This window comes from Ceratosolen solmsi, unplaced genomic scaffold (genome assembly GCF_000503995.2).
Source record: "Ceratosolen solmsi marchali unplaced genomic scaffold, CerSol_1.0 scaffold48, whole genome shotgun sequence".
Classification (NCBI taxonomy): domain Eukaryota; kingdom Metazoa; phylum Arthropoda; class Insecta; order Hymenoptera; family Agaonidae; genus Ceratosolen; species Ceratosolen solmsi.
This window is the reverse complement of record NW_011948440.1, coordinates 2,025,197-2,050,843: the sequence shown is the minus strand read 5'-3', so window position 1 is coordinate 2,050,843 and position 25,647 is coordinate 2,025,197. Positions and strand designations below refer to the sequence as shown.

Sequence of the window (25,647 nt, the reverse complement as noted above, 5' to 3'; positions counted from 1 at the left end):
GCTTATCAACCCGGATTGTCATTTTTCTCGCTTGACTTTTTAAAGCGACGCAAGATTGTCGTAATTCTCCTTAACGCTCTCGTAAATTGCTCCTACCCGTTCATTATTGTCCGCGCGTTTTTATCAAATAATTATGTACGGACTTTTCCAATCAGGATATCCCGTCCACGGCGCCCGGAAAATCTCAATGCACATTATTCTCGAGAATTATTTGAATAGCATCTTCGGCGCGCATAATAATGATGTATCCGGCGATTTTTCCCCTTCCCCTTCCCGTCCGCACAATCCGTCACTTTGCTCTGGCATCGGCGATTTTCTAATGCCATAAGTAACCTCACCACCAGCCACCGTCGCCAAAGAATGAAGAAACAAGAAAAACCACAAAAAAAAAAAAACCCAGCTATCGAGAAACGGAGAAACGGCGCTAATTAAAGTGTATTTCGATAAAACCGCCAGTGCATATTGTGCAATTGCGAGTGACGCGTGGGAGAATGGAGGCAAGTGTGAAAGTGAGAGACGTTTGTGCAGGGCGATGATGATGCTCGATGAGGGAGGGGCAATTTTTCCGATCGCCACTAGGCCAATTTCTCTTCAATTAGCCACGGGGGTGATTGAAGGATTGGCGATTTGACGGCGGGGCGGAGGGAGGATCGAGGGGAGGAGATGGAGAACCCCGCCACGGACGGCATCGACGGGTGAGATCAACTTTCTGTCCCAGGCGGCCTTGGCTGCGCGCGAAGGTGTTCACGTTAATTGCCAATTCGCTAATTGAATCGGCTCGATTAATTGCGGATCCGCGGCCATCATAAATACTTGGAATGTTGATTATGAGAGGGACGGCGTCGGTAGGGAACGAAGGCACGGCAATGGAGCGAGCGAGGGAGGGGACGTAGTGGTAGTGGATCGGTAGGAGAAGAAGTTGAAAAAAGAAGATGAGCGACGCGGGATTATCGAGATACGCACGTGAAATTGCGAGTGGGCCGTTTTTATTTCTCTCTCTCTCTCTCTCTTTCTCTCTCGGTCTCTTTTCTCTTTTGTGAGCAGCAAACTTACCGACATAAATTCTGAACTCTGTAGCGCAAGTATGACGGGATTTGTATGTAACGCGCATATTTACAACTCGCACTGTAAACACCATTATATATGCTTATTTGATTTTAGTAAGTACAAACTCAATTAGATGAAACAGCGCTCTCGTGCTTTATCTCTCTTTTTTTTTTAATTAGCCTGAGATAGGAATCAACTTCGTTAAGCATAAAGGATATTTATATACTTGTAAATTTTGAATCACTTAGGAACATGAGTAAAAGCTCGTGTACACATGGGGAGTGCGATTGAAAAGTTTGTGGAATTAGTTACGATCAAATTCAATCGCAAATGTTATTGAAATTATCCTGGCTCTCTTATTAAACACAAGCATTTGATAAACGCTAATGTGATCTTTATCTCTCTCAAACTGTTAACGATCTATGGTTTTGTACGAGATGTCAGAATGAAGAAAAAATTTGTGCCGCCCAGTTCACAACGCGACTCTTTTAAATAATATCGAATAATTATTATCGAGTTATTTTGTTATGAAGTTACCGGCCATTAACCTTCGTTGAAGTTGCGATTGTCGTTGAATTTTCTAAAATGAAAAGGCTTGTCTCGGACATAGTGACAACAACACCTAATAATCATAATTTGCAGAATGATAAGCCGCAGGCGATCATAGGACGCCGATAAAATAAATTTTAATTCGCGACTACCGCCGCTTTAGAATGTCCATAGACATCGTCCTGAATTCCTTAATATTGTTGAGCTACGTAACTTTAAAACCTTTGCCCGTGTTCGCTCTAATCCGCGCGCATCGCTAACCAACGCCCCCGCCTAATAAACTGCAACGTCAGGGCGCATACTTTTCGGTGGTAACCCGCTCTGTTCGCTCAATGACACAAAAAAAAACAAAAAAAAAACAAAAAAAAAACAAACAAAAAAACAAACAAAAAAAACAGAAAGGAACGGGAAACGAGTGAGAGGGGACTCGATCGGGAAGACCTCGTCGCGGGTCTCTGCTGCGAATTCTGGGACGGTTCGGTGGCGGTGGTGGTTGGCTAGTGGCTAGGGAGGGAGCAGGAGAGAGGGCGGCGGTCAAGAACACGGCCGTCACGCCCGCCTCGGGGGCCTCCGGACTTTATTAGCGGGGGTCATACGGCGCTAACACATTTCCCGACTGAGGTGGTGGGTGAGGGAGGCCCTTCGCCTGGCGAGGTCGAGTTCCCGGTCGTCGGGTCGCCGCATCGCTACCGATATAAATAAGAGAGCCAGCCCAAGGCGGATTGCCTTTTTGCTCTTCGCCGGCCATTTCTTCAGCCCCCTTCGTGCCCCCTTGGTAGGAATTCTTCATGGCTTTTGGGACTATCGTTGCTGGCCTGAGATATAGCTTCTTGGCTGGAGATTATTTACGTGCGCCGTTGCGGCCGTTGCCGCCGTTGCCGCCGCCACCGTCACCGCCTATTAAAACAATATTCGGCAACACAGCGCGAGTTGACGAAAACACGTGGCAAATCATGATAAATACAAAATAAATAAATGCGGGCAGCGTTTGTGCAGCTATGAGTATAAACGTATTGATCGGGGCCTTATGCGGGGACTATCATTAACTACTAGCATTAACGGTTCGATTAAGATACTTATTTGCCTTGATTGCGCGCATAAATTATTAGATTAACATGCAAATTTCAAGCGGAACATTTAAATTGAAATTATAATTAGTCTATTTAAATGTCGCATTCTTTTTCATCCTCTCTTTTCTTCCATCGAGCTGATAAAGGCTTTTGATTGCCTTGTAAGATAAAGTCGACCTTTTTTATCAAACCACTTTTTATAAAGTGAATATCATTCGGGTCGAGGCTTGATTTGCGCCCAGTACTGCCCAACAATATATGTATTACATAAGATAATTGAAAATTAATCTTACGTAATTTCACAATGCTCACAATTAAGGAGACGTCAATTTTACAATTATTATTGTAATTATATTGCAACTATTAAATCAAAGTTGCGCTAAGTTTTATAATCATCTGTAGTGCCATTCATATACAATTCCCCTTGTTGATTGCAAAATTCATTTGCCATCTATTCACTACTAGCCTTTAATTTTATAAGATTCGTAAAATAAATTCGTTTTAATTCTATGTACGCTGCCTTTGCTCGGGGCGGTAAACAAAGGAGTTGCGAAACGAACCCGCGCGCTCTCCATAAATATCCATTTTACTTTCTTTTTGTTCTTTGCTTTTTACTTTTTTTCGAAACTCGCTCCTCTCGGATATTATTATCGCGAAATCGCCACGTTTGGCGAATAGCGAATTGCAAATTTACGAGGATCGCGCCATCGACGGTTACACTCTCTTTATATCTTCAGTTCAGCTAAAAATCCCACCGCATCCGCTCACTAAGAAATAACACTCGTATGATCCTTGCACGTCTTCCATTGCGCCCGACATCGTTGTAAAATTTATTTCAATAACGTTTCGCGCGCACGATATTGACAATTCGTAAAAGGGCAAGCGAAACCGCACAGACGAGAGGCAACCGAGTCGGTCGGGAGTCAGGAAATGCAAGGATTGTGCATCCAGCATTCTTCGGACGTAATGTCGCACGTTTGGCTCAACCATGCCCCACTCGCGTACCTGCAGTCGCTACGTAAATGTGCGAAGACTGGGACGACGACAATGACGACGACGACGACAACGACAACGACGCCGAAACTCTCTATCCCTCTCTGGTCGCGAGATGTGGTGCGTCGCACCACGGAAAAATGAAATCGGCTGGTTTATGCGGTGCACGTGCACGATTTATCTGCTGAGTAATTAAACTGTGGACTAATTAAAATCAGGTTTCTGATGTGCCTTCCTCTCCTCCCGTTGCGACAGCCCAACTCCCACCAGCTGCCGCTCCTTCTCCTTCATCTTTCGCGTTTCTTTTTCTTCTATCCTTCCACTGCTCCTTACCATCTCCACCTCTCGCCGCCGCCACCGCACTTTCAAGCCGCTTCAAGCGCTCTTCCTTTCTTTATCCTCATACCTATATCCCGCATCCCTTTTCCCTGGAATTCGCTCGTGAGAGGCGACACTTATCGTCGTGCGCCAGCTCTCTCGCTCTCTCCCTTCCTCTCTCTCTCTCTCTTTCTTCTTCTTCATCATCTTTCTCTTCTCTTTCTTCTCTTCTTCTTCTTATTCAACTTTTTCTTCTACTTCTTCTTCCTTTATTCGTCTTACCGTCGCGGGTGTTTATTTTAGAGTACGAAACCGAATTTGCAATGTTTGCGCTGCATCCAAACAAATGTCAATCTTCGGTAGCCCTACTGTATCGCTACTCTCAAGACAGAGAAAATCTTGGAAAAGCGATGACTCTTGTTTACTACTTGGATATACTATTTGGGAGTATCGCTGATGAATAATTAATTAATTATCAGCGAATATTACGTTGGCTGCTTCGCGTAATTTTTGATAAGTGTCTCGATTATCTTCTACAAATGTAGAATAAAACACGAAAGAAAGAAAAATGCCGCGGCGTACTTTTCATTAAAGCCGGAACCTCGTCTGACGACGACCGAAAATGAAAATAGCCCTTCTTCCCATATTTTTGTGAACAAGAAGAGAAAATACCGCGATAAATCAATAGAGCCACGACTGTATTTAATTAAAATACGAGCTTCTCAATATCCCCGCATTAATTGCATTACTCCATACATCCTACACACGTCTTCCCGCCACTCACTCCCTTTTCTCTTCGCGCTTTCCTCGTACTCTCACGCGCAAGCCGCATTCCGCGAAAAACTGGTATATACATTACCTGCTTCCTTCTCCTTCGCCGCCCCCCCCGCCCATTAGCATATTGTTTTCGGTGGATTCGACGAAATGTCGCCGAGCGATGCTAATTTCGCACTGCGCACACACGGACCGATTTCCTCTCACGCATGGACTGATCGCCCGGCCCCTTGCTCGTACTCGCTACCCGACAGTTGGTCATTCGGAGTTAAATTAAAAACATAAATTTCGCGCTGCTGGAAAGTACGAGCTCCGCGAGCCCCCGCAATTCCCTTCGACGCGACGACACGATGCTGTCACCGCTATCCGTGCCCTTCACCCTCCAACCCTCCTGCACCGTGTCCCGCGGAGATTACGCCGCGGACGCTTAATATTCCTCTCTTGGCCTCACCGAGCCTCCCCGTGACCGAGAAATCTACATATTTTCGTTATTAAGCACTGGCAGTTGAGCCGAGATAATATCCGCGGCTACGGCTAACACCGTTACATACGCCATCGTCCAGGTTTTATGATTTTCCCGTTATTGGTGAAAAAGGAAAAACGCGAGCTGAAACAGGGATGGGAAAGGTCGGCGGTGGCGCTCGACGAATGTCCGGAGACGCGGGGATGGACTGATAAAATATTTCGTCATGCCCGTTGGTGCGTTTTAATGCACAGCCTCATTCTGATGAAATAATTTGCGCGATATACTTGGCGAATGTCGGCCAATTTGTTTCGCCGTATCCAATTCAAACGAGGGATTCGATTGAGCGCCGCCGCCGCCGCCGCCGCCGCCGCCGCTGCCGCCGCAACCGCGCAATTGCCAAAAATTTTCACCGGAGAAAATATGAAAGTGCCCGCTGCACTGCAAATAAATTACAAAAAATTGCAAATTTTCAATGTGGCTTTAATACGCTTCGTTTCATTTGTCCATCCCCTTGGCCTCCTATTACCTCCAACCTCCCTCCGCCTATCTCCGCCCTCCCCCTCGACATTGCCCCACCAACTGCACCAACTCGCTCCCGTTGAGTGAACTCTTAACGTTAAAGCGCGTATTAATTCATCGACAATTTTTACCAAATTTTTCTTTTTGAAAATAATAATTAGATCATTATATTTAATGTTCGTAACTTCCAATGCCTTTTAGCCGTGTAATCTAGAGAATATCGCCTGCTTGACATGCAATCTCGTTTCAGCTCGGCCGATTAAAAGGAAATTTTATTTCAGTCACATTTACGTAAGCCCGGTTACAAATCTCATATGGAATTCCCAAAATAATATTATCAATCCCCGCAATTCGAAAGAGTAAGCATCTTTCAACTGAGAGTAGTGCGTATGATTACAGGTATAAGAGCGGTGTCAACCACCTGACGGATTTCATCGGCGTGGAGCCTAGCAAAAAGCGGAAGCGGCGAACCTCGTTCACGCCCCAAGCCCTAGAGCTGCTTAACGCGCATTTCGACAGAAACACGCATCCTTCCGGTGAGTCAATGTCAATGTCCATTATCTCGTGTGCTTCTCCATTTGCTTTTTCAATTCTTTTGCCCTTGTTTTGTATGAATCTTCGGCGCATTTAGCCACGGACAATGTTCGCCGGCACGATGAGATAAAACGTATTCGGCTCGCGATTTGTTGCCCAACGGATTTTAATCCCCCCGTTCGTCCTCATTCTTTCGTACTTATTCAACGATAATATTAATATTACATTGCCAGCTGTAGGTAGCATCATTACCTTTCGATATTGCTTGAAATTAATTTTAAGACCACGCATGAGCGAGGGCTCATCCACCCTCGGTTCCGACGAGCAATATTAAAACTTTGCCAACAATGATATTACCGATTCGCGAGAGCTTTCAATCGCCCATTAACTCGCATTTATCGCTATTCCAGGTAACGAGATTACAGCGCTTGCACAGCAACTGGGCTATGATCGCGAGGTAATTAGGATCTGGTTCTGCAACAAGAGACAGGCGCTCAAGAACACCGTTAGAATGATGTCGAAGAGCTTATCCTAAAATACCGCCGATGATGTCACGTGGATTCGACCAATGCTCAATGTTCAAGAGCAAAGTAGCAGCAGCAGCGGTGGAGGCGGTGGCGGCGGTGGCGGCGACTCGCTTATAACTGCAGCGGATTTTGCATTTCACGGGGGAAGCAAACATGCATACGATTTGCTACATATGACACTGTGAGAATATTATAGCTTTAAAGCTTCGTTGTGATCCGTCAAACGGACCGTCGAGATAAATGATGATAAAGGAGAGAGGAACACACAAATGTAGAGAGGAAAGAAGAAGCAGATAGATAGAGAGATAGATAGATAGATAGATAGATAGAGAGAGAGACAGAGAGACAGAGAGACAGAGAGAGAGAGAGAGAGAGAGAATGAGGGAAAGAAAGAGAGACAGAGGGGGGGGGGAGAAAGAGAGAGAGAGAGAGAGAGAGAGAGAGAGAGAGAGAGAGAGAGAGAGAGAGAGAGAGAGAGAGAGAGAGAGAGAGAGAGAGAGAGAGAGAGAGAGAGAGAGAGAGAGAGAGAGAGAGAGAGAAGGAGAGAATGAGATAAACGATATAATGAAAGTTTGTGGTCGAAGCCCTAACGTTTCCTCTTTTATTCAGTGCTTTTCTCCTATACTTGTATAGACTACATTTTATTACCGATGTTCCGTTATTTTATATAAGATATAGCGCATACGCGTGCATGAGTACGTGCTTGCGTGCTTGCGTGCTTGCGTGCGTACGTGCGTGCGTGCGTGCGTGTATGCGTGCATACGCACTTGAGTACGTACGTGTTTACGTGCGCGCACCAGACTATACAACGTATACACGAATATACGCGTACGTGCGTACTCACGCGCGCGGACAATTATTTTTATTATATTATTTACAATGTATTTAGTTTACTGTCGCGAGGTATTTTATGTATAAGAGAATGTTTCTTCATTGGAAGTATAATACATAATTGCAATGGCTTTTGCAATGAAATAAAAAAAGATTTATTTTTAATGCAGATTTCAAATATTTTATAAGTAACGAGGAGAGATAGTGTCCATTTTGTCGATGAAGTATTTGCGTACTTAAGTGTAACTTTCGTGTCAGCAAACATCCAGGATACAGATGGAGCCTTAATTTATTTTGTATGTATAACATCCATTTGAATATGGAAAAACACTGAAAAAAGTCGCAAGAATGTGTAGCTTCGACCACGATTGAAGGAAACTCATTACTTTGTAAGATATACGCGTAACTACGTTAAAAGGACTCACGTTGAAGATGATTTTCTCGAATTTAGTTCTAGCAGTTCTCGTCCAACCTCGTTTGTTGAGGTGAATTCGAACATAATAATTAAAATGAAAAAGGAAAAAAGTATATAATGACTGACACAGGTGGTACACGATCGAGCGATTTCTCAGATCCAGGCGGAAACAGGGTAAAGGAGACAGCTCGACTTGCACCACTGAGCATTGTGATCGCAAACGTATACGCGTGTATTATCTGTAAATAATTTTTACGTAAATAAGAGAGCTCCGAGCGCGAGTGATTAAATGAAAAATGAATAATGTTCTAAAAGTTATATGAAAAAATATGTAGTTGCAAATTAATTTATGATAAAATTATTTGTTTTGTATTAGCGAACAAAGTGATGCGCATTGGTAATCAAAAAAAAACAAAAAAGCGTGCTAATATTTCATTAAAATTATCTTGGTTTTTTTTAACAAACATTGATAAATACTTGACATTCAAAATATTGGGTCGACTATTAATTAATCTAATGTAACAACGAATCTTTTTCGTTTAACATAACATTATTTAGTTCTCGAGATTGGGTAAAAAAATTTTCGACACTACATATTCTTTTTTCTTTTTTTTTTCTTTTTTTTTCTTTTTTTCTCCCCCCCCCCTCCCCCGATACCTATATAGTGGCATAAATCTCGAGTAGTGAAGGGGCAGAAAGACAGTGGTGTCTTTGGTTTGATAAAACAGGATATTACTTCAGAATAAAATAACGAGCAGAAAAATCGATTATACATAGGAGATAACGAAAAAGAGCTCGACTTAGCTGGACTCTCTATAGTGATTACGCACGAATATTTCTATAAGGAATGTTGACATTATTATGGTATAAAATCAATTGCAATAACTCGTCTTTGAAAGTATACTTACGTACCGACAGGCTGCTTGAAATTTATCCGTAGGAACAAATATCGCAGCATTTATATAAGCTTTATAAAGATCTTATATTGGAATGGAACATTAATTAAATCAGAATAACCAGTTGATAAATATAAAATTATTGACGAGAAATGTCACTTGCGATATTTATCCCTATGTAGTTGCATTTACAAAAATTGCAAACTATAAAGTTATAATTTAAAGTTTTTTTTATTGTATACTAGTCATATGTTTGTCTAACGATCAGACTCGCGATAATAAAGTTGAAGAGGCGACGCCAATGGAAGGATTTTATCGATAAATAAATGTTTTAGATTTTAATTGAGCTTGGTAGTGAATTTGAAAAGTTTTTATGGTCAGTGGCAAAATAAAATGAATATTAATGAAGATTTTATGGTTAGAAATGTGTGGACGTCGTCATGGAGTTTGACATGAAATTATTCTTCATATGCATAATAACAAATAAGCTCGTTAGACAAATAATGCACGTTATATTTCATTTCCTCCAGGTATGATTTGCTGAAAATAAAAACGTCTTCAGACTTTAGCGATTCTCCATGCATTGGATTAGATTTTTAGAACATAATTCAGTTGAATAATTTTTGGTTAATACTCGGTGTATATTGAGAAGCCAATTAGAATTTAAATTCGTATGCCTTACTCAGTAAGTTTTTCTATTTGTATCTGTTGTTTGTTGACCAACGGAATGAGCTTCTTGTCGTTAAAAAAAAAAAATTAAAAAAAAAAGAATAGCTTCAGCCTCCGAGCATAGCCTGTATATAATACTTTAACGAGAATATACATAATTACATGATAATAGGCACTCATAAATGATAAATTTACTCCAACAATTATCACAGCTACGAAATAGTTAATGGAAGGAAAGCGCGCATACAAAGAAAATTTACATGGTTAAAGGTTGACTATGATGAAGGGCGACGATATTTTTAGGAATAAAGTTATTATTAAGGAAAAACAATGAAGATGAGCAAAGTGGTTTGTTCCCAAAAAAAAAAAAAAAAAAAAAAAAAAAAACTGTATTATAAAACGCGAGAGCGCACTCTGTGAGAGGCGGGTCGAACGGAATATTCAAAATTCAAAATTTATATCTCGATAAAGAAGCGCCAAGAAGGTGCCCGTAGTATGTTATGTCCTTTTTGATAAAAGTAATAAAAAAAATAAGTAAGCGAGCGGTCGAAAAAAAGTTTGTACAGAGATATTCCGGTTATTAAATTTTGTTATACGGTTTGTAAGGGAAAAGTGAGGGGGGCGGGGGTTATTAAATTTTGTTATACGGTTTGTAAGGGAAAAGTGAGGGGGCGGGGGATATTGGAAGAAATACAGAGAGAGAGAGAGAGAGAGAGAGAGAGAGATACACGAGAAGGATACGCTAAACGAGAGAGTGAATAAAAACGAATAAAAAGACAAGAATCATGTATATTTTCTTCGTGAAAATGTCACATCTTAATAGAACATTGCAAAAATATGAATTCTTAAAGCTTAGCCTATAACAAGGGAGAAAAAAAAGTAACGTGAGTTGTATTCGTGAGTGTCATATTTCTAAGGAAAACGCAGATCCACGGGCTAATGTTTCACAGCAGTTTCTGGCAGAAATAATCTGTCAGCGCTTCGCGCAAAAGCAACTTCCTTTCAAGATACCCAAACATCGATGTCGAAGTGACCGCATCATTTTTGGATTGCCATTCAACTGTATAAAAATCTCTGTAGTACAAAGTCATCCTTATAAAAGTTTATGGGCAGCAAACTCAAAAACCGCTCGGCAACACTTGGGAGGAAACTGCTCTTGAAACATTGTCCGGTGAAACCAAAGTTCCTACTACATTTTATAAAGTTACTCGACTGTAAAACTGGGATTGTAAATAAGGGAGAGACGCAAGTATTAAAATAATAGTATTTACAAATACAATCAGCAACTTCAAGATTATTCGAATGAAAAGAAAAAACAAAAACAAAAACAAAAACAAAAAAAATAAGACACACACACGCGCGCGCGCACACACACACACACACACATACACACTGAATAATTTCATGAACCGTCAATCGACGGGAATTATAGCAGCGACTGAGATCACATGTAACACGTTGATGAAAACTTCGAAAGGAAAGCAACACGACAATACGTCGTCAGCGCTGTGTAAATTCCGAATACGTGTGTCTGTATTATCGTTCGTCGATCCATAAATCGATATCCTCTTTGAACATGATACATATATTATGACGAACTCATAAGTGCATGCATATGCGTCGTCAGCTTTTCTATCGCGACTTTACACCCGCAAGATAGCGAGATAAGAAGATGAAAGTAGTCGATTGACCGCGAAACTACAGTAAAAACCTACATACACGGTCGAAAATTAAGCACATGAGTATACAACTAGCGACTAAGCGAGGCCGTAGCTTTAGATTGGATGTTAGCGCTTAGGTACGATGTAACATTACAACTACGTATTTAAAAAAAAAAAAAAATAAATAAATAAATAAATAAAAATAATTCAAAAAAACAAAAACAGAAAAAAAAGATAAATAAATAAATAAAATGAATGAAGGAAATTTAGACCGTAAGCGAATACTTGTGTAAAATCTAGTAGGTGTCCACAAGAATAAAATAAAAACATATATTGTGGTACAAATCAGAACTGAGCTTTTTTATTTCGTAATCATTACATGATATCTGTTCCCCTGCTTTTACAATCATTTTTCTTTTAATAATAACGACATTTCATATTAAATACTTATTTTATATCCATATACCTACTATAAGATTCTTACTTTTCGTAACAAATAAACAAACTTCATCATTGCGTATTATTCAAATAGTGTATGTGTTTATACATACACAGAGAGAGAGAGAGAGAGAGAGAGAGAGAGAGAGAAAAGAAAAAGATAAAAGCCTGTCTACTATTTACTATAAAGTCACGCTCGAACATACGAATTACTTTCATTTGGTAAATTTAAATTCTATCATCAAGCCAGTATAATAATATTTATCTAACACATAAGTTATTATACATTATTTGTGACATAATAGTTATAACGGCTTGATGGTTATCGAAATTTTTCCGCAGATGCGACCAATTGAAAATCTTGCTTCACTTCAATCACAGCATTTTTAACTCGTCCGGTAAGCTCTATAACTAAATAGCAAACTATTCCCAAACACAGAATTCCCATAAGAACATACAATTTTATATCCGTACAGAGATAAGGACTGTAAGCATAACTAATCACAGAGCCGGTCGCCTCCCACAGTTTGAAGTTTGAGTATCCGGATTCTTCTTTGCCTGGGAATAGAAGTCCGGATAATGCTGGAAAACGAAGACATGTACATATAAACAATAATCTTTCACCAATAATGTATTATTAATTGCAAATATAGAGTTCTGCATTACGATTTGGCGCTTCGAACGAAGAGAGGAAAAATATCTTTGTCTACCGACTGCGGCTCGACTTACCCACTGTCGGTAATAACAGCTCAATGAAATTCAATGTTACTTACTGTCAATACACCTTGAATTAATAAAGTTTTTATTTAATGAACTAATGAATGCCAATGACAAACTGGATTATAACAATTTCTTCGATAAATTCTATTGCATATATATATATATATATATATATATATATATATATATGCATGTAAGTTATTAGATAAAATTGTCATTTTTACCAAATGAACGATTCGACATTATTTTATATTAAAATTGCATGATCTAACCACACAATTAATAATATTTATTACAAAAACATATTGATTGATCGTGTAATAATATAAGACCGAGATAATAATAAGCATTTATTACAAAGATTTATCATTTATGTGAAATATTACTTCAAAAATTTCATTAAAATGTCTACAATTAGACGAGTGTTTATGTTGGTTAATGATAATAAAAGTAAAATTGATATCATTTATCAATTAATATTTTGCAAATATGTTTATTGACAAACGTATAATGCGAGCACAATATTTAAACTATTCATAAATAATTCATAAATATATATGAAAACATAATTTAATTATGTTTCATTATCACTTTTAAAAGCATATAAATAAAAGGACGATTTCTAATTTTCTGCCACTGATAATATTGACATATCATTGAAAATTAATATGAAGAAGCATTGCTTTATAATGAACATCATCTATTATTTTCTATTTTTTTGTTTCTATTTAACATTAATTAACGGATTGAATTTAATGTGTTTATAATATTATAATTGCATGATAAAATTCTTAACGATAAGCTACGAATACGAATGAAGAGTACTAAAGGCAATTTCACTGCCTTGAGCATTCATAAGTATTGTAATTATTCAATAATAGTCAAGAAACGGAACTGAAAAGACACTCCTACGTATGTATATCATCTTATTATTAAAAGTGGTGACATTCCAATAACATGATATTCTTGATAAACATTTCAAAGAATACTTAAGCTAATGAAATTGGCCTCAATAACGTCTGTGATTTACAATAGATAAATGTAAGTTATTAGCGAAGCTAACTCATTCAATATTTTTTCTGAAAAATAATAGAATTTTTCTTTCATAAAAAAAAAAAAGGAAAAAAAATAAAAAGAAATAAGATTATACTAATACGAACGACTCAGACCAATAAAAATTTATGGTTTTGTCATGAAAATTATGCGTATCAACAAATTATAATAATTTATGATCTCCTTGAAATGCAAACGCTGTGAATTTGTTAATAATCGATATTTATGGCCTTCTGCAATCATAATTTCATTGATTATTTCTAAAAATTATATTATATACTTATGAAAATGACATGAGATAATAAGTGAATACAACGAGAATTTATTAGGATGTCGATTTAGCCTTGGAATTTAGTTAAGAGATTAGCAGAGCCTTTGAGCCATCAAACTAATCATGAAATTGTGCTTAGTGAGATAGAAAATGATTCAAAAACATATTTAAAATTTCAGAAATTTAAGGCAACAATTCCTTTGACAGTCTTATCAGTAGTTGGCGAATTAAATATTTAAGTTACATTGAATAAAAAATGCATAAAGTTTCTTTCTAACAATGTTATCACCTTTGGCAATTTTATTAAAATTATGAATCTGATGTGATGGAGAATTTTCGCGACAGTTTTATTTGCTTGGGAGAAGGTTAAATTAAAAATTTAGCCTCGATATGTTACATTGTTCGATTGACTAGTACGTCGCGCATAACCTTTCGAAGTTTCAGATACTTTTGCGGTTTCACACTGCCGCGTCGAATAATCAATTTCAAAGCATCGATATACTTGTATGGCGACTAAGCCCATAGAGACTCGGCCCTCGGCTCTTTCTCTTGCTCCCTCCCGTCAAAGTTTGCATTCCCGCTGGTGTGGAATATATTCTAGGGATTTATGGGAGTCCGTATGAGAACGCCAAGTTGTGCATCACATTTATAATTCAGGCGTTTATCAGGCGTCTCATCAAATAAATAAATTAAATATATGATTGCGCATAAACATAAACAAAACTCTGCCAATGGCAGTGTTTATAATTTATATAATACTTATTAATAATGATATAACTATTCGACATTAATTTTTCAATTCAGGCTTTAGACTACAATGCTATATGGCTTAAGCATTTCTAGATAAACAACAGTAAATGTTAACAGTAAAAGTAAATTCGTTTCATTAAAATATTGCGTATATCAGCTGTCATTAGCTTAAAAATTATTGAAGATAAATTTCTGAGTTTATTGAATGCTATAATTTCTTTTTCTTTTTTTTTGTTTCCAAATAAGCGGCAAAATGTTGAAAAATATAATTGGCTTTTATATGCAGAATCATTTTTTTGATGAATATTTGCAAATCATATTCAGAGAGAGTCAAATATATAAGTTGTATCTACAAAATAACCACATAAATTTAAAAAACAATTTTCTAAAAATCTATATAATATTCTCTAAAAAATATAATTCAATAATAACAATAATAATAATATTCGAAAAGGCTTGTCAAAATTTGATTATTTTGTTTACGAAAGTAGAGAAAAAATATATATATAGTGAGCCCAAAGCGAAACAAATATTAAAAAGGTAATGAAAAAAATATGAGAAAATTTACATAAAATATGTGAAAATTTCAGTATTTTTAAGTAAACATGTTTCACATCATCTAAAAATTCATATATCGAAAAATTTTTAATACTTGTTGTACGTTTTTTATTTAACTAATTTTATTTATTTAAAATTATTATTCATAATATTTGATATTTTATTTCTTTAAATTATTTGTTTTGCATGTAAAAATATGAAAATTCGGCAGAATGTAATATCAGTTTATAGTGTTTAATACATTATATTAATAGCAATTAAATCTTTATATCAAAATACCGTAACATTATTTTTAAAATAAACCATTTATTTTTAGAAGTCTACTTCACTTTATTAATATTAAGACTGAAAAGCACTATTGGTAATAATTATATAAATTTCGTAAGAGTGAATTTAACTTAGAGAAATATTGTGTGGAATGTTCAATATAATTTGAAGTATTTAATAAAGAATGAAAGTAAAGTTATCTTAGAGTAGCAATATTTTTTGAAATACGATGTAGAAAATGAATTATAACCGTATTATATTCCTTTAGCTGGATATGATCAAACGTAATGGCAAATTTTTCACAATTTTTCTAAAAATTTTCATCGATCCCTTAATGAAAATATTCTTTATCTAGAAATTATCTTTTGCAATACACATACGGACATAATTAAACTAGCGTACTAACTATTATTTATAATTTCAATAGTTTAATGATCAAATAAGTGCCAATAATTGTTAAATGTAATTTTCAAAGTTAATTGCATGGAGTGTTAAGTCTATCGATTTATCGACAATCGGAAATAAAATGGATGATTAATAGGTAATTACAGTTTTTTTTTTTTTTTTTTTTTTAAATAGTATTTAAATCATTAAAGAGCAAAGTATTGATATTAAATAGGATACATAAAGTTCGCAGGTTATCTTATTGATTTTCTCACAGTATTCTTCTCAAGAGGAATCTTTGAATAAGTTCCATTTCAATAAAACGTAAGTATGACAATCAGTTCGCTATTTACCGGGGCAAAACCAAAAAAGAAGAAAAAGAGAAAAAAAACGAACGCTACATCTGATATCCTCGCATATCCATATTCAGGTAGTAGTCAATCGCCAACTAATGAATGCCCGGAAATATTGTAAAAACACGTGGCCCAAGCTTATCCGGCGAGTGCCCATTCACATAAAATCAGCTTACCGTTAACCTGGACCAGCCAAATTGCGTCGCAGATTCCCCACAAGCCCGAGAGGATGAAAAACAGTAAGCCTTGCTGGGGTTGGAGTCTCCACCAGAGCAACGCAATAAGAATTCCCATGTGTAGAAAAAATGCAAAAAGCATAACCGGAATCCTTCCGGTGAGCTTGACAACCGAGCCCGTGACCGGGGCTGCGATTGCGTTAATAATGCCGAAGCAGATCATCACGTAGCCGATGTTGCTGATGCCCCAGGCGCAGGATACGTATGCCTGCGGAAGACAATTAAGATTACGTGTAAGCAGTCCAGACGGATATTGGCTGCGATTATTCCGCGCTATGAAAAAATTACAAGTTTTTATACGCGCAGCTATTGCAAGATGAGGATCACTACAATTGACGCGAATTCGGTTTATTTCGCAATGACATTGATTGCGGTTTACAGGTTTCACGCTTACATAATTACTTGTAATTTGCCAAACTAGCGTACACAACATTCTTGTTTTGCCATATGATTCAACATTCTTTTATCTCCCAATGGCATAATGGCAGATAATATCGTCTAAACTATGAGTTTGGAAATATTATTGAAGGCATTGCTTTTACTTATCGAGGTAATTAAGTTGAAAAAATACACTAATTAATGGAAGCCGAGTCATTTAAATAAGAAAAATGATTATGAATATTCATAATCTTTCATAGTGTGCGTTAATTTCTATCAACTTAGCATCGGATATACTAAAAGTAATATTACACATGTTTTTAACTGTTTTGTCTATTAACTTAATAACTAAAAATTAAGCAATCGATTTATTTTTTTAAATTTTTCTATTATATACGCGAGCTCTCGTTTATTAATCTCGTAATATTAATGCTATTAATAAAGAATAATTAGGCAATATAAATGTTCGATCGGTCATTAATAATCATGAGTTAATTATCAGTCAATTAATTATTAGAATTTAATAATGATAAACGAACGCCGGGAAATTATAGGGAACAGTCGATACAATAAGCAAGACAGAAATTACAATAATGATTTGTCGCGCGAATATAAATAATAAGTTATGTATTTCATCAAAGTATCCGATCAATTAATTATAAAATCAATGCTCGTTATTATTATTATTATTATTATTATTATTATTATTATTATTATTATTATTATTATTATTATTGAATTGGCTGTATCGAAATTGTAATAAAGCTTACTATGAGCTTCGAGAAAATTAATTATTTTATAGAGTTTTGGAGTCTATGGGATCCGGTTTGAACGTACTGCTCATTATCGTGGAGTGCACTTACAGCATTGTAATCAGCGAATAGAAATGCCTGCTCCGCTCCAATGAAAATGGTTATTGGCAAAATGAGTAGTTGACTTTTTTCACCTAGCAATTTCAATGTGACAGCCAAAAGTTTGAATCCAGACTTCCCTGTGCCGGATCCAGTTCGACCTCTGTCGTATCTTTAAGGCAAAATGAAGAATCGTACAGATTTTATAAATAAATGTATTTTAATCAAAATAAATTTTCTTCTTTGATTGCCAAATATATTATTTAAATTCAACTCTACGATCAAATATTTACGATAAGATTTCCACGAGCAAACAATGTTTTTTGTAAGTTAACGTGATATTTAAATTATAGTTGTAGAATTTAAAAATGAATATTAAGCGAAAATCCTAACTTTTTTATCGTACGCAAAAATCTGTGGTCAAAGAGCACGTTTTAATTAAAATTCCACTCTGATATTTTCGTCCCTATGACATGTTTTTCGTTTATACCGCTTAGCTTACAAAATATTATGTAAAAGTTTGCATAAAATGTATTACACTTATACGCAGATTAATTTCAATAATAACAATTTACTAATAGATAAAATAAGAATATTACAAAATACCAATTGACACGTAATAATTGTTAATCTTATAACAGTAGAATTCAATGTTAATCTTTGCAATATAATATATTTATCAATATGACGTGGAACTTCTCTATATTATATTAATAATGCTTGTATTCAATTCAAATTTTCTTTTAATAACGAGAATTCAAAAATTCAAATTCTTTCTTACGACGTGTAGAACTTCACTACCTAATCTCTAAATACAAATCAAATCAGTGAACCTCAATTAAGCGTAGAGATTTGATTAGTCTCCTACCGCTTTCTCCATTAGAATCTAATTGTTTGGAAACTATGCATTATAAGAGAAAGTAACTTTTTATAAAATATAAAATATTCGTAAATGTCTATCATATCGAAAACACATTCGTAATTGGTAACACAGATTTTTATTTACGTAGTCACTAGGACTTATAAGTTTGTACGAAAAACAAATAAAAATAATATATAATTTTATAATAATAATAATACTTTCTTTCATAATAATAATAAAAATTGATTTTAGGTTAATTTTTAAATTCAAACATTTCCATTTAAATTCAGATAGGTTAGACGTCATTAGTATTAAATTGGAAACTTTAAAAAAATTTTAATTTTGGTATAAATATAACTGTTAAGCTAATTTGTCCGATTCATCGTAATAAAATACGATTAAGGTTATTTATTTGAATTTTATAAAGAAATATATATTCAACATAATTGTTGAATTAAATTAAAACAAATGTAAAAGAAAAATAGTTAACATTATAATTTTCTTACTTATAGCTTACGAATATCTATACAAAAATAATAATAGTGAGCAATTATAATATATTTAGTTAATCTACTTCATGAGTTATTTGTTTTATAAATTTATAAAGAATCGATAAATTAATGTATTAATAATTAATATTGTTTAAAGATCCCCCCAGCAAAAATAAGAAAAAGTGAATTTGATATTAAGCATATGTGCAAATTTGAAGTACATAATAGTCGATTTTTCTTGAGTTACTTGAATAATAAGCTTTAAATAAAATAATTATTTAAAATGATGTAGATTGGGTTGTTTGAAATTTACAAAAAGAAAATTAGGCTTATATAGAAAAAAAAATTGTCGTCATTCTACTGTACGAAGTTTGAGAAAGTCAATTAATAAATTCATCGGATTGAGACATGTGTGCATTAAAATTATAATATAGAGTTTCAATTTTTATTGATTACAATTGCAATGATTGTAAAGAAATATATACTAAATAATAATATAATCTAATTTGAGTTCTTTTCTTTATATTTGCATGATTATATTTCTTATTCCTAATTAGTATACAGACCTAATTAAATACAGACTCCCACACACACGCAAAACATATATACCAGTTAGAAATAATTTATAAATGGAGTAAATTCAAAACATTATACATATAAATATATGTATATCTATATATTATATATGTAATATCATCTACACAGACACACACACATATGTGATTTGTATAGCAATTTTTATGATACTTTTTGTTCGTAATTTTCATAATCTAATTAATGTATTTTTTTTTTGTTTTTTTAACAGAATTAGATTTTTAATGTAATAATTTATATTTCTAACAATTGTTGAAAATTTCATTTTATAATGTCGGTATAAATTTTTTCATAGCAGATAATATCTTTACATCATAAGAAGTTTAGCTTAAAAGAAATAAAAATATTAATTGTTGAAAATTATAAAGCTATTATAAAAGTCAAGGAATTATTAAAAATCAGTCCAATTGACTGATATTTATTAACCAAACATGAAAAATTACATTGATTTAATATTCCATACTTCCATGTAAAATAAAAAATTTACTTAAAAAAAAAAATAGCTGTATCTCTTAAGCATACAATGTCTTCATTCGTACGGCTATAATAAAAAAGTCTCTGGCTGTGGGACAATAAAGAAAAAAGAATGTAATGTCGAGTTGAAGATCGTTGGCGCATCGCCGACAAGGGATCAAAACTTTTGCTACTCGTCCACTATCTCGAAAAATCCCTCAAACTTGTCTTTGCCTTCTAGATAAATAAAACTGTATCTCATCTCTCAATATAGAGAATTAATGCATATGGGATTTGTGGGTAAAATCTGTAGAGGGTCGGGGGAGGGGGAACGTTTACCTCGCGAGAGAATCGACGCCGAAGGTGACGATCAGACAAGCCAGCAGCATACAAGCCAGATAAATGCCGGAAATCAGTTGGATTCTTTCGGGCGAGGGTGGCACCAAGTTGGGATTCTCCATTGCCGAGTCGACGCCGCAAAAATTCGCCCCACACATCTTCCCAATGAGGCTCGCGTTTACCGTCACGTTCCAAGACGAGTACGTAGCTGCTTCATCCTCCAATCCGTACGACAGAACTGCAATTTACCATATATACGTGTGCGCGCGTGTTAACACGAACGTGTCAAGGGAGCATTTCCTTTCTTGTCAATTTAAATGTCGAACGTGTCGTTATGGTTTGTGATGCTGTGGAGGGGTTCGTGTATTTGTGAAAAGAATGACGACTGGTGGGAGGTTGTATATTTAACATTTTAATGGCACACGAATTAAGGGAAAAATTTCACGGCTCTTTTTGGATAATAAAATGATGAAAATTATCGCGTGCTCTATGTGTATTTTTGTGTCTCTCTCTCTATCTCTCTCTCTCTCTCTCTCTCTCTCTCTCTCTCTCTCTCTCTAATGCTGTTTTTACCCACATATATATACACGCGCGTACGCACGCGGAATATGGGCAGCTGTATGGGCACTTTTTTCCATTTACTTCTGAAAGATGCTTTCATTACATAAATACATTTACGTTCTTTATATATTTCATTAGATAAATAGTATGAGTATTTCTTCTTGTAGTAATAAACGCTTGTCGAATAAATAAAAACATTTCAAATAACATATAAATGAAGCTATAATTGTATTCTTTGTAAAAACAAGTCATTAAAATTGTGCGCTAAATGTATTAGTGTTTACGTTTAAAATTGTCAAACCAACATTTCTAAATTTGTTGATCATTTAAAACAATGACTATTTTTTTATGTAACTGGGATCAATTTTCATAATATCAATGTAATGCCTTAATTTCCTTGCCCTTACGTAACTCTTAAACGGAAATTACTGGTTTACAATGCAGTTTATTAAAAACAAAAAACCGATCTAATTTTATCATTGTTCGAAATAATATTCGGCGTCGCTAAACATGTATTTGTCTTTTTTTTTGTTTTGTTTTTTTTTTAATTACGGCAGAAATGAAATCAATTTCACAGGATTTAATTTAATTTTGCATTGAAAATTATTACCTGAACGTAAAGTATTTATAAGCTAATTGTAAGAAGCTAACATTATTTAGATATCTCATATATACAATCATATATACATTGTGCATAAATAAATAATATTTTTCTAAATTAAGTTAGACAATGGAAACTTATATTTTTATGCCGTAAATGGTAAAACCTTTGCCAACTGGATTTATTAACTGTTAATACAATATTTATCGAATTTAAAAATACATTTTGACTTAATAAAGCATCTTTTTTGCATTATTTTATTAAATACATAAAGTTGGGCGGGTGGGGGGGGGAGAGACGTTGAAGAGGTGTGTAATATACCGTTATAATTTAATTGATAAAGTGAAAAAAGTAAAAATTTTAAATCAGACTATGGTGAATGAAATTAACAGGGCGCATATTAACTTATATAAAATTTCTATAAGTCCAAATAAAAGGTACTAATTTTCGATTTTTTTTTCTCTCCTAAAGAAAATTAATAAAATATTAATCTTAAATATATAAATATAAGGATTAAATTTTTTTATGAAATTCTAATTTAATTACATTAAAATTCTTAATTAATAATCAAATACCTGCATTTCGGATTTTGGTTTTAAAGCTTGAATGTAGTTAAAGTAAGTTGATAAACATGAAAATTTATTGTTTCTCTATATTATTGGAATATTAAACGTGCACATAATTTCTTATTTAGTTTTTAATAAAAAATGCATGCCACTATAAAGCTTTGTGGAATCGATTGTTATCGATTGGAACTAGTTGCAAGAGCAGAAGTTCATTGCATAACAACAAATTATAATCATTAATTTTTTAAGAAATACATTTGATCTGTGTAAATTATATAAAACGATTGCATTAATATACATTATTGGCACTTTCAAATATAATTAGAATATAATTTAACATCTAATACGTAAAACAATGTTACTTTATTTTTATTATTTTTGTTAGTTCAGTTATTTAAAGAAATGTGAAATTAGATTGAATTAATTCTAAAAAAAACAACGAAATATTTATATAACAGGATATTAAATATCAAAACTCAATCTTTTAATATCATTTTGTATGCATATAATATAAGAGCATTACAATAATGAATAATTTTAATGCACGTAATCAAATTTCATTAAAATACAATTTTAAATTGTATCAAATCTTTTATGAAACAATGCGTTATATATATATATATATATATATATATATATATATATATATATGTATATGTATATAGGTATAGTTAATCCAATTATATAAATCATAAAATCTGACAATATTGGTGCATGTATGTTTATAAACATGTCGTACAATTTCATTCTAAGGCAAAAATGGATCTCATGCTTAATTGTTTTAAAACGGTGATATATTAAGTCTTTTGAAATTTGTCAAAGTTTTTCGATTAATTAATATGAACGATAATCTTGCCGCGTATCATTGTACTTTTAAATTGTTAACAATTAGAGACGTTCATTTAATTTGTATACTGAATCCGAAATATCAGAGGGTTGAAATTTTTTAGCGAAATGAATTCTGTACTCTACTGTCGTGTTATAAGTAGTAACACTTCGAATTCAATAAAAGAGCACACATACTCGTATACCTTCTGAATATATAATATATGAAGATAGAGGAATGATTTAAATAAAAAAATAATCGACAACAATGCAGAAAAATTATGGAAAACTTTTTAAGCCTGTATAGGAAACCAGTTTTTTGTTGAAGAAGTGAAGCCTTAATTACATTAGGAATCGTAATTGTAGTTCTAATTTGCTAAGAACTCAAGGAACTCGTTAAGCGCGAGCGATAAAGTATTTCAATCAATAGCGAAAGTTAGTCCTTTTTCCCGACAGAGCGTTATTTTATTGGACTGGGTCGCTCACGACATCCTCGTCCCGTTTCAGCTAAACATAGTCGAGGATGGCGCAGCCTTCCCTCCGCGCCAATTGCGCTCGATGCGGACAATCGCTGCGACGCACTGATAGTCCTCCGAATTTTATGGCTCGAAACAGAATTACATGCTGTGCATACGCCCGTGGTAAACGCGAAAGAAACTTAAGTGGGCGGGGAATAGGAAAAGAGGGGAGAGGAGTGATTGTCATTTTGTGGTTGATTTATCTTCCGCTATGGGCTTTCTTTGCGCAACAATAGACGCGCGGCCTACGGTCCTATTGTACAACATAAATAATCTGATATCCGGAGTTTTATCTTGAGGTAAAATCATGGATTATAATAAATGGAGAAAATGTTGATTGCCGGTATTCGTGGGATGGTATACGCGTGGTATTCCGACGGGTCGAACCTGTGAAAACTGTACAATCATAAAGAGAAAGGCAATCCGCTTATTCGACTGAGGGGGTGGAGTGAAACGTCAATAAAAATCATCTTTCATACAAATATGTGAGAGATAATATCTTTGTTTGTACCTTGTTTTATATTGACTTTATTTTATATTTTTAAATTTTCTTTTGTAGGTCGTTTGGCATTGGATAAAATTCTTTGGTGTCTCATATAATGGAATATATACGAATATTGTATGTGGATTAGTTTTGGAGATCAATTGTTTTAAATACTCAGACTATGATCAGGAGATTTAGTCATTTTTAATACGAGTCTTGACATAGAATAATTATTCTACTTATCCAAAGACTAAAAGTCTTTGTAAGAAATTTTAGTAGTTTAGTTCGAGATTCATTGTGATAGTTATTTATGTTGGTCTACACTATGTTATGAAATTCAAGATTAGCATCGTTTATGTCTACATAATTATCTATTATAAATTAAAACATTATTTTCAAGTATATGCAGTTCGAATAATCAATGAAATTTAATGAGTTTCAATATTTCAATGCTACAATAATATTTTCGACTCGAGCCTTACATTGTGCAGTGCTTCATACAATGACGACAAGAATATCAACGAATATTACAAACGAATATTGTTGTAATCAATTTTACTTAGCCTTATAATAATATGTTACTAAAATCCGTGGGCGTGTACGCGCGCGCATGTTTTTTCATACTCTTATTAGATAATAGCCATCTGTAAGGTAAGATACAACTAAATAAAATGGATGTTAAGTAATGAAAACGCTACACGCCGAATCAAAGTGAAATTGTGAAATGAAATGTGTGCATTAAAACATGATTAAATTAGGATGACTTTTTTGACAACGTTATGAGTAAACTTTATATTTGCTTTACTTTTTATGATAACATCGAGTTCGAAAAGATTTAATTTTTAATTATAGCCTAATGATTCTCTACAATTTTTCTTGTTAATATTGACACGAACATTTGTTCTCATAATGTAAAAAATGAGTATTATGCCTAAAGTATTAAGCCATGAGACACCGTAGTAATCTTTTATATTACATGATCCATGTGTTGTGTTATACATGTAAGTATTGTTGACAGCCCAATCAGCCCAGTGATGAAAGCAAATTTTTAAGGTAAAATAGATGCATAGAATAGCTTTCACTCCACGCTCTTTTGCCTTCGGTGCATTTACTTTTCCTTAACTACTTTTTTAGTACTTTTTTTTTTAGTGCTCTCAACGATTGCTAAAGCATTCTCGATTTCTTTAGAGCTTTGCCATAAAATTCAATAAATGCTCGTTCCTACTCTTAGCTTCATTTGAATTAAACAAAAAAGGTGACGACAATGCAGAAGCTCGATTATCCCTCAAAAGGAGATTATAAGTTTTAAAATCTGCGTTCTTTCACATCGTTCCCAGTTTGTACGTACATATATGCCACTGCTCTTTATAGAGATTTTTAATTCTCCAGAAATTGAAATTCGTTATCATTTCCTAGTTTTATGCAAAATTTGTGAATCCACAGCAACGGCGAACGAGCGGATAAAAGTTTTTCTCCCCCGCGATCATTCCACACCGCTACTCTATAATGTAAAATAAAGTTATTAAACATGAGATTAGTGCACGGATAAAATACTTTCCACCCAATGTCCTTTCAACTTGGATCTTCGCGTTGACGCATCATTAATATATTAACCATTGCTCCCCCGCTGCTGCGATAATAAAAAGAGCATTCCTAATCCGCGTATCCTTATTAATAAAAGGTCGGGCTTCGTCTCGGTCCGAGGGCAGTCGCCGCAGTTTACGAAAGTGGCTCTATATATTTCAGGTATTCGGCGCTCAACAAAATTCGCAATTGCAATCGTCGTACCTGTCGCGGGATTTTGATTAATGGAACAAATGGAAGA

At 34.6% G+C, this 25,647-nt stretch overlaps 2 protein-coding genes across 2 annotated transcripts in view; one reads left to right on the top strand and one right to left on the bottom strand.

Annotated features, from left to right (window-relative positions):
* Nucleotides 1-7,084, top strand: part of pdm3 (POU-domain protein pdm3) — a 191,320-nt gene extending 184,236 nt beyond the window's left edge. Inside the window, exons 12-13 of the mRNA XM_011503827.1 lie at nt 6,136-6,272; nt 6,681-7,084. Of these exons, the coding sequence (XP_011502129.1) occupies nt 6,136-6,272; nt 6,681-6,805 (262 nt within the window). The 3' untranslated portion in view covers nt 6,806-7,084. The remainder of the gene's footprint in view (nt 1-6,135; nt 6,273-6,680) is intronic.
* A 4,859-nt stretch (nt 7,085-11,943) lies between these two features.
* LOC105365611 (UNC93-like protein) overlaps nt 11,944-25,647 on the bottom strand; it is a 16,867-nt gene continuing 3,163 nt past the window's right edge. Inside the window, exons 3-6 of the mRNA XM_011503826.1 lie at nt 20,268-20,505; nt 17,541-17,700; nt 16,240-16,507; nt 11,944-12,289 (exon numbers count right to left, since the gene is read on the bottom strand). Coding sequence (XP_011502128.1) covers nt 12,030-12,289; nt 16,240-16,507; nt 17,541-17,700; nt 20,268-20,505 — 926 coding nt within the window. The 3' untranslated portion in view covers nt 11,944-12,029. The remainder of the gene's footprint in view (nt 12,290-16,239; nt 16,508-17,540; nt 17,701-20,267; nt 20,506-25,647) is intronic.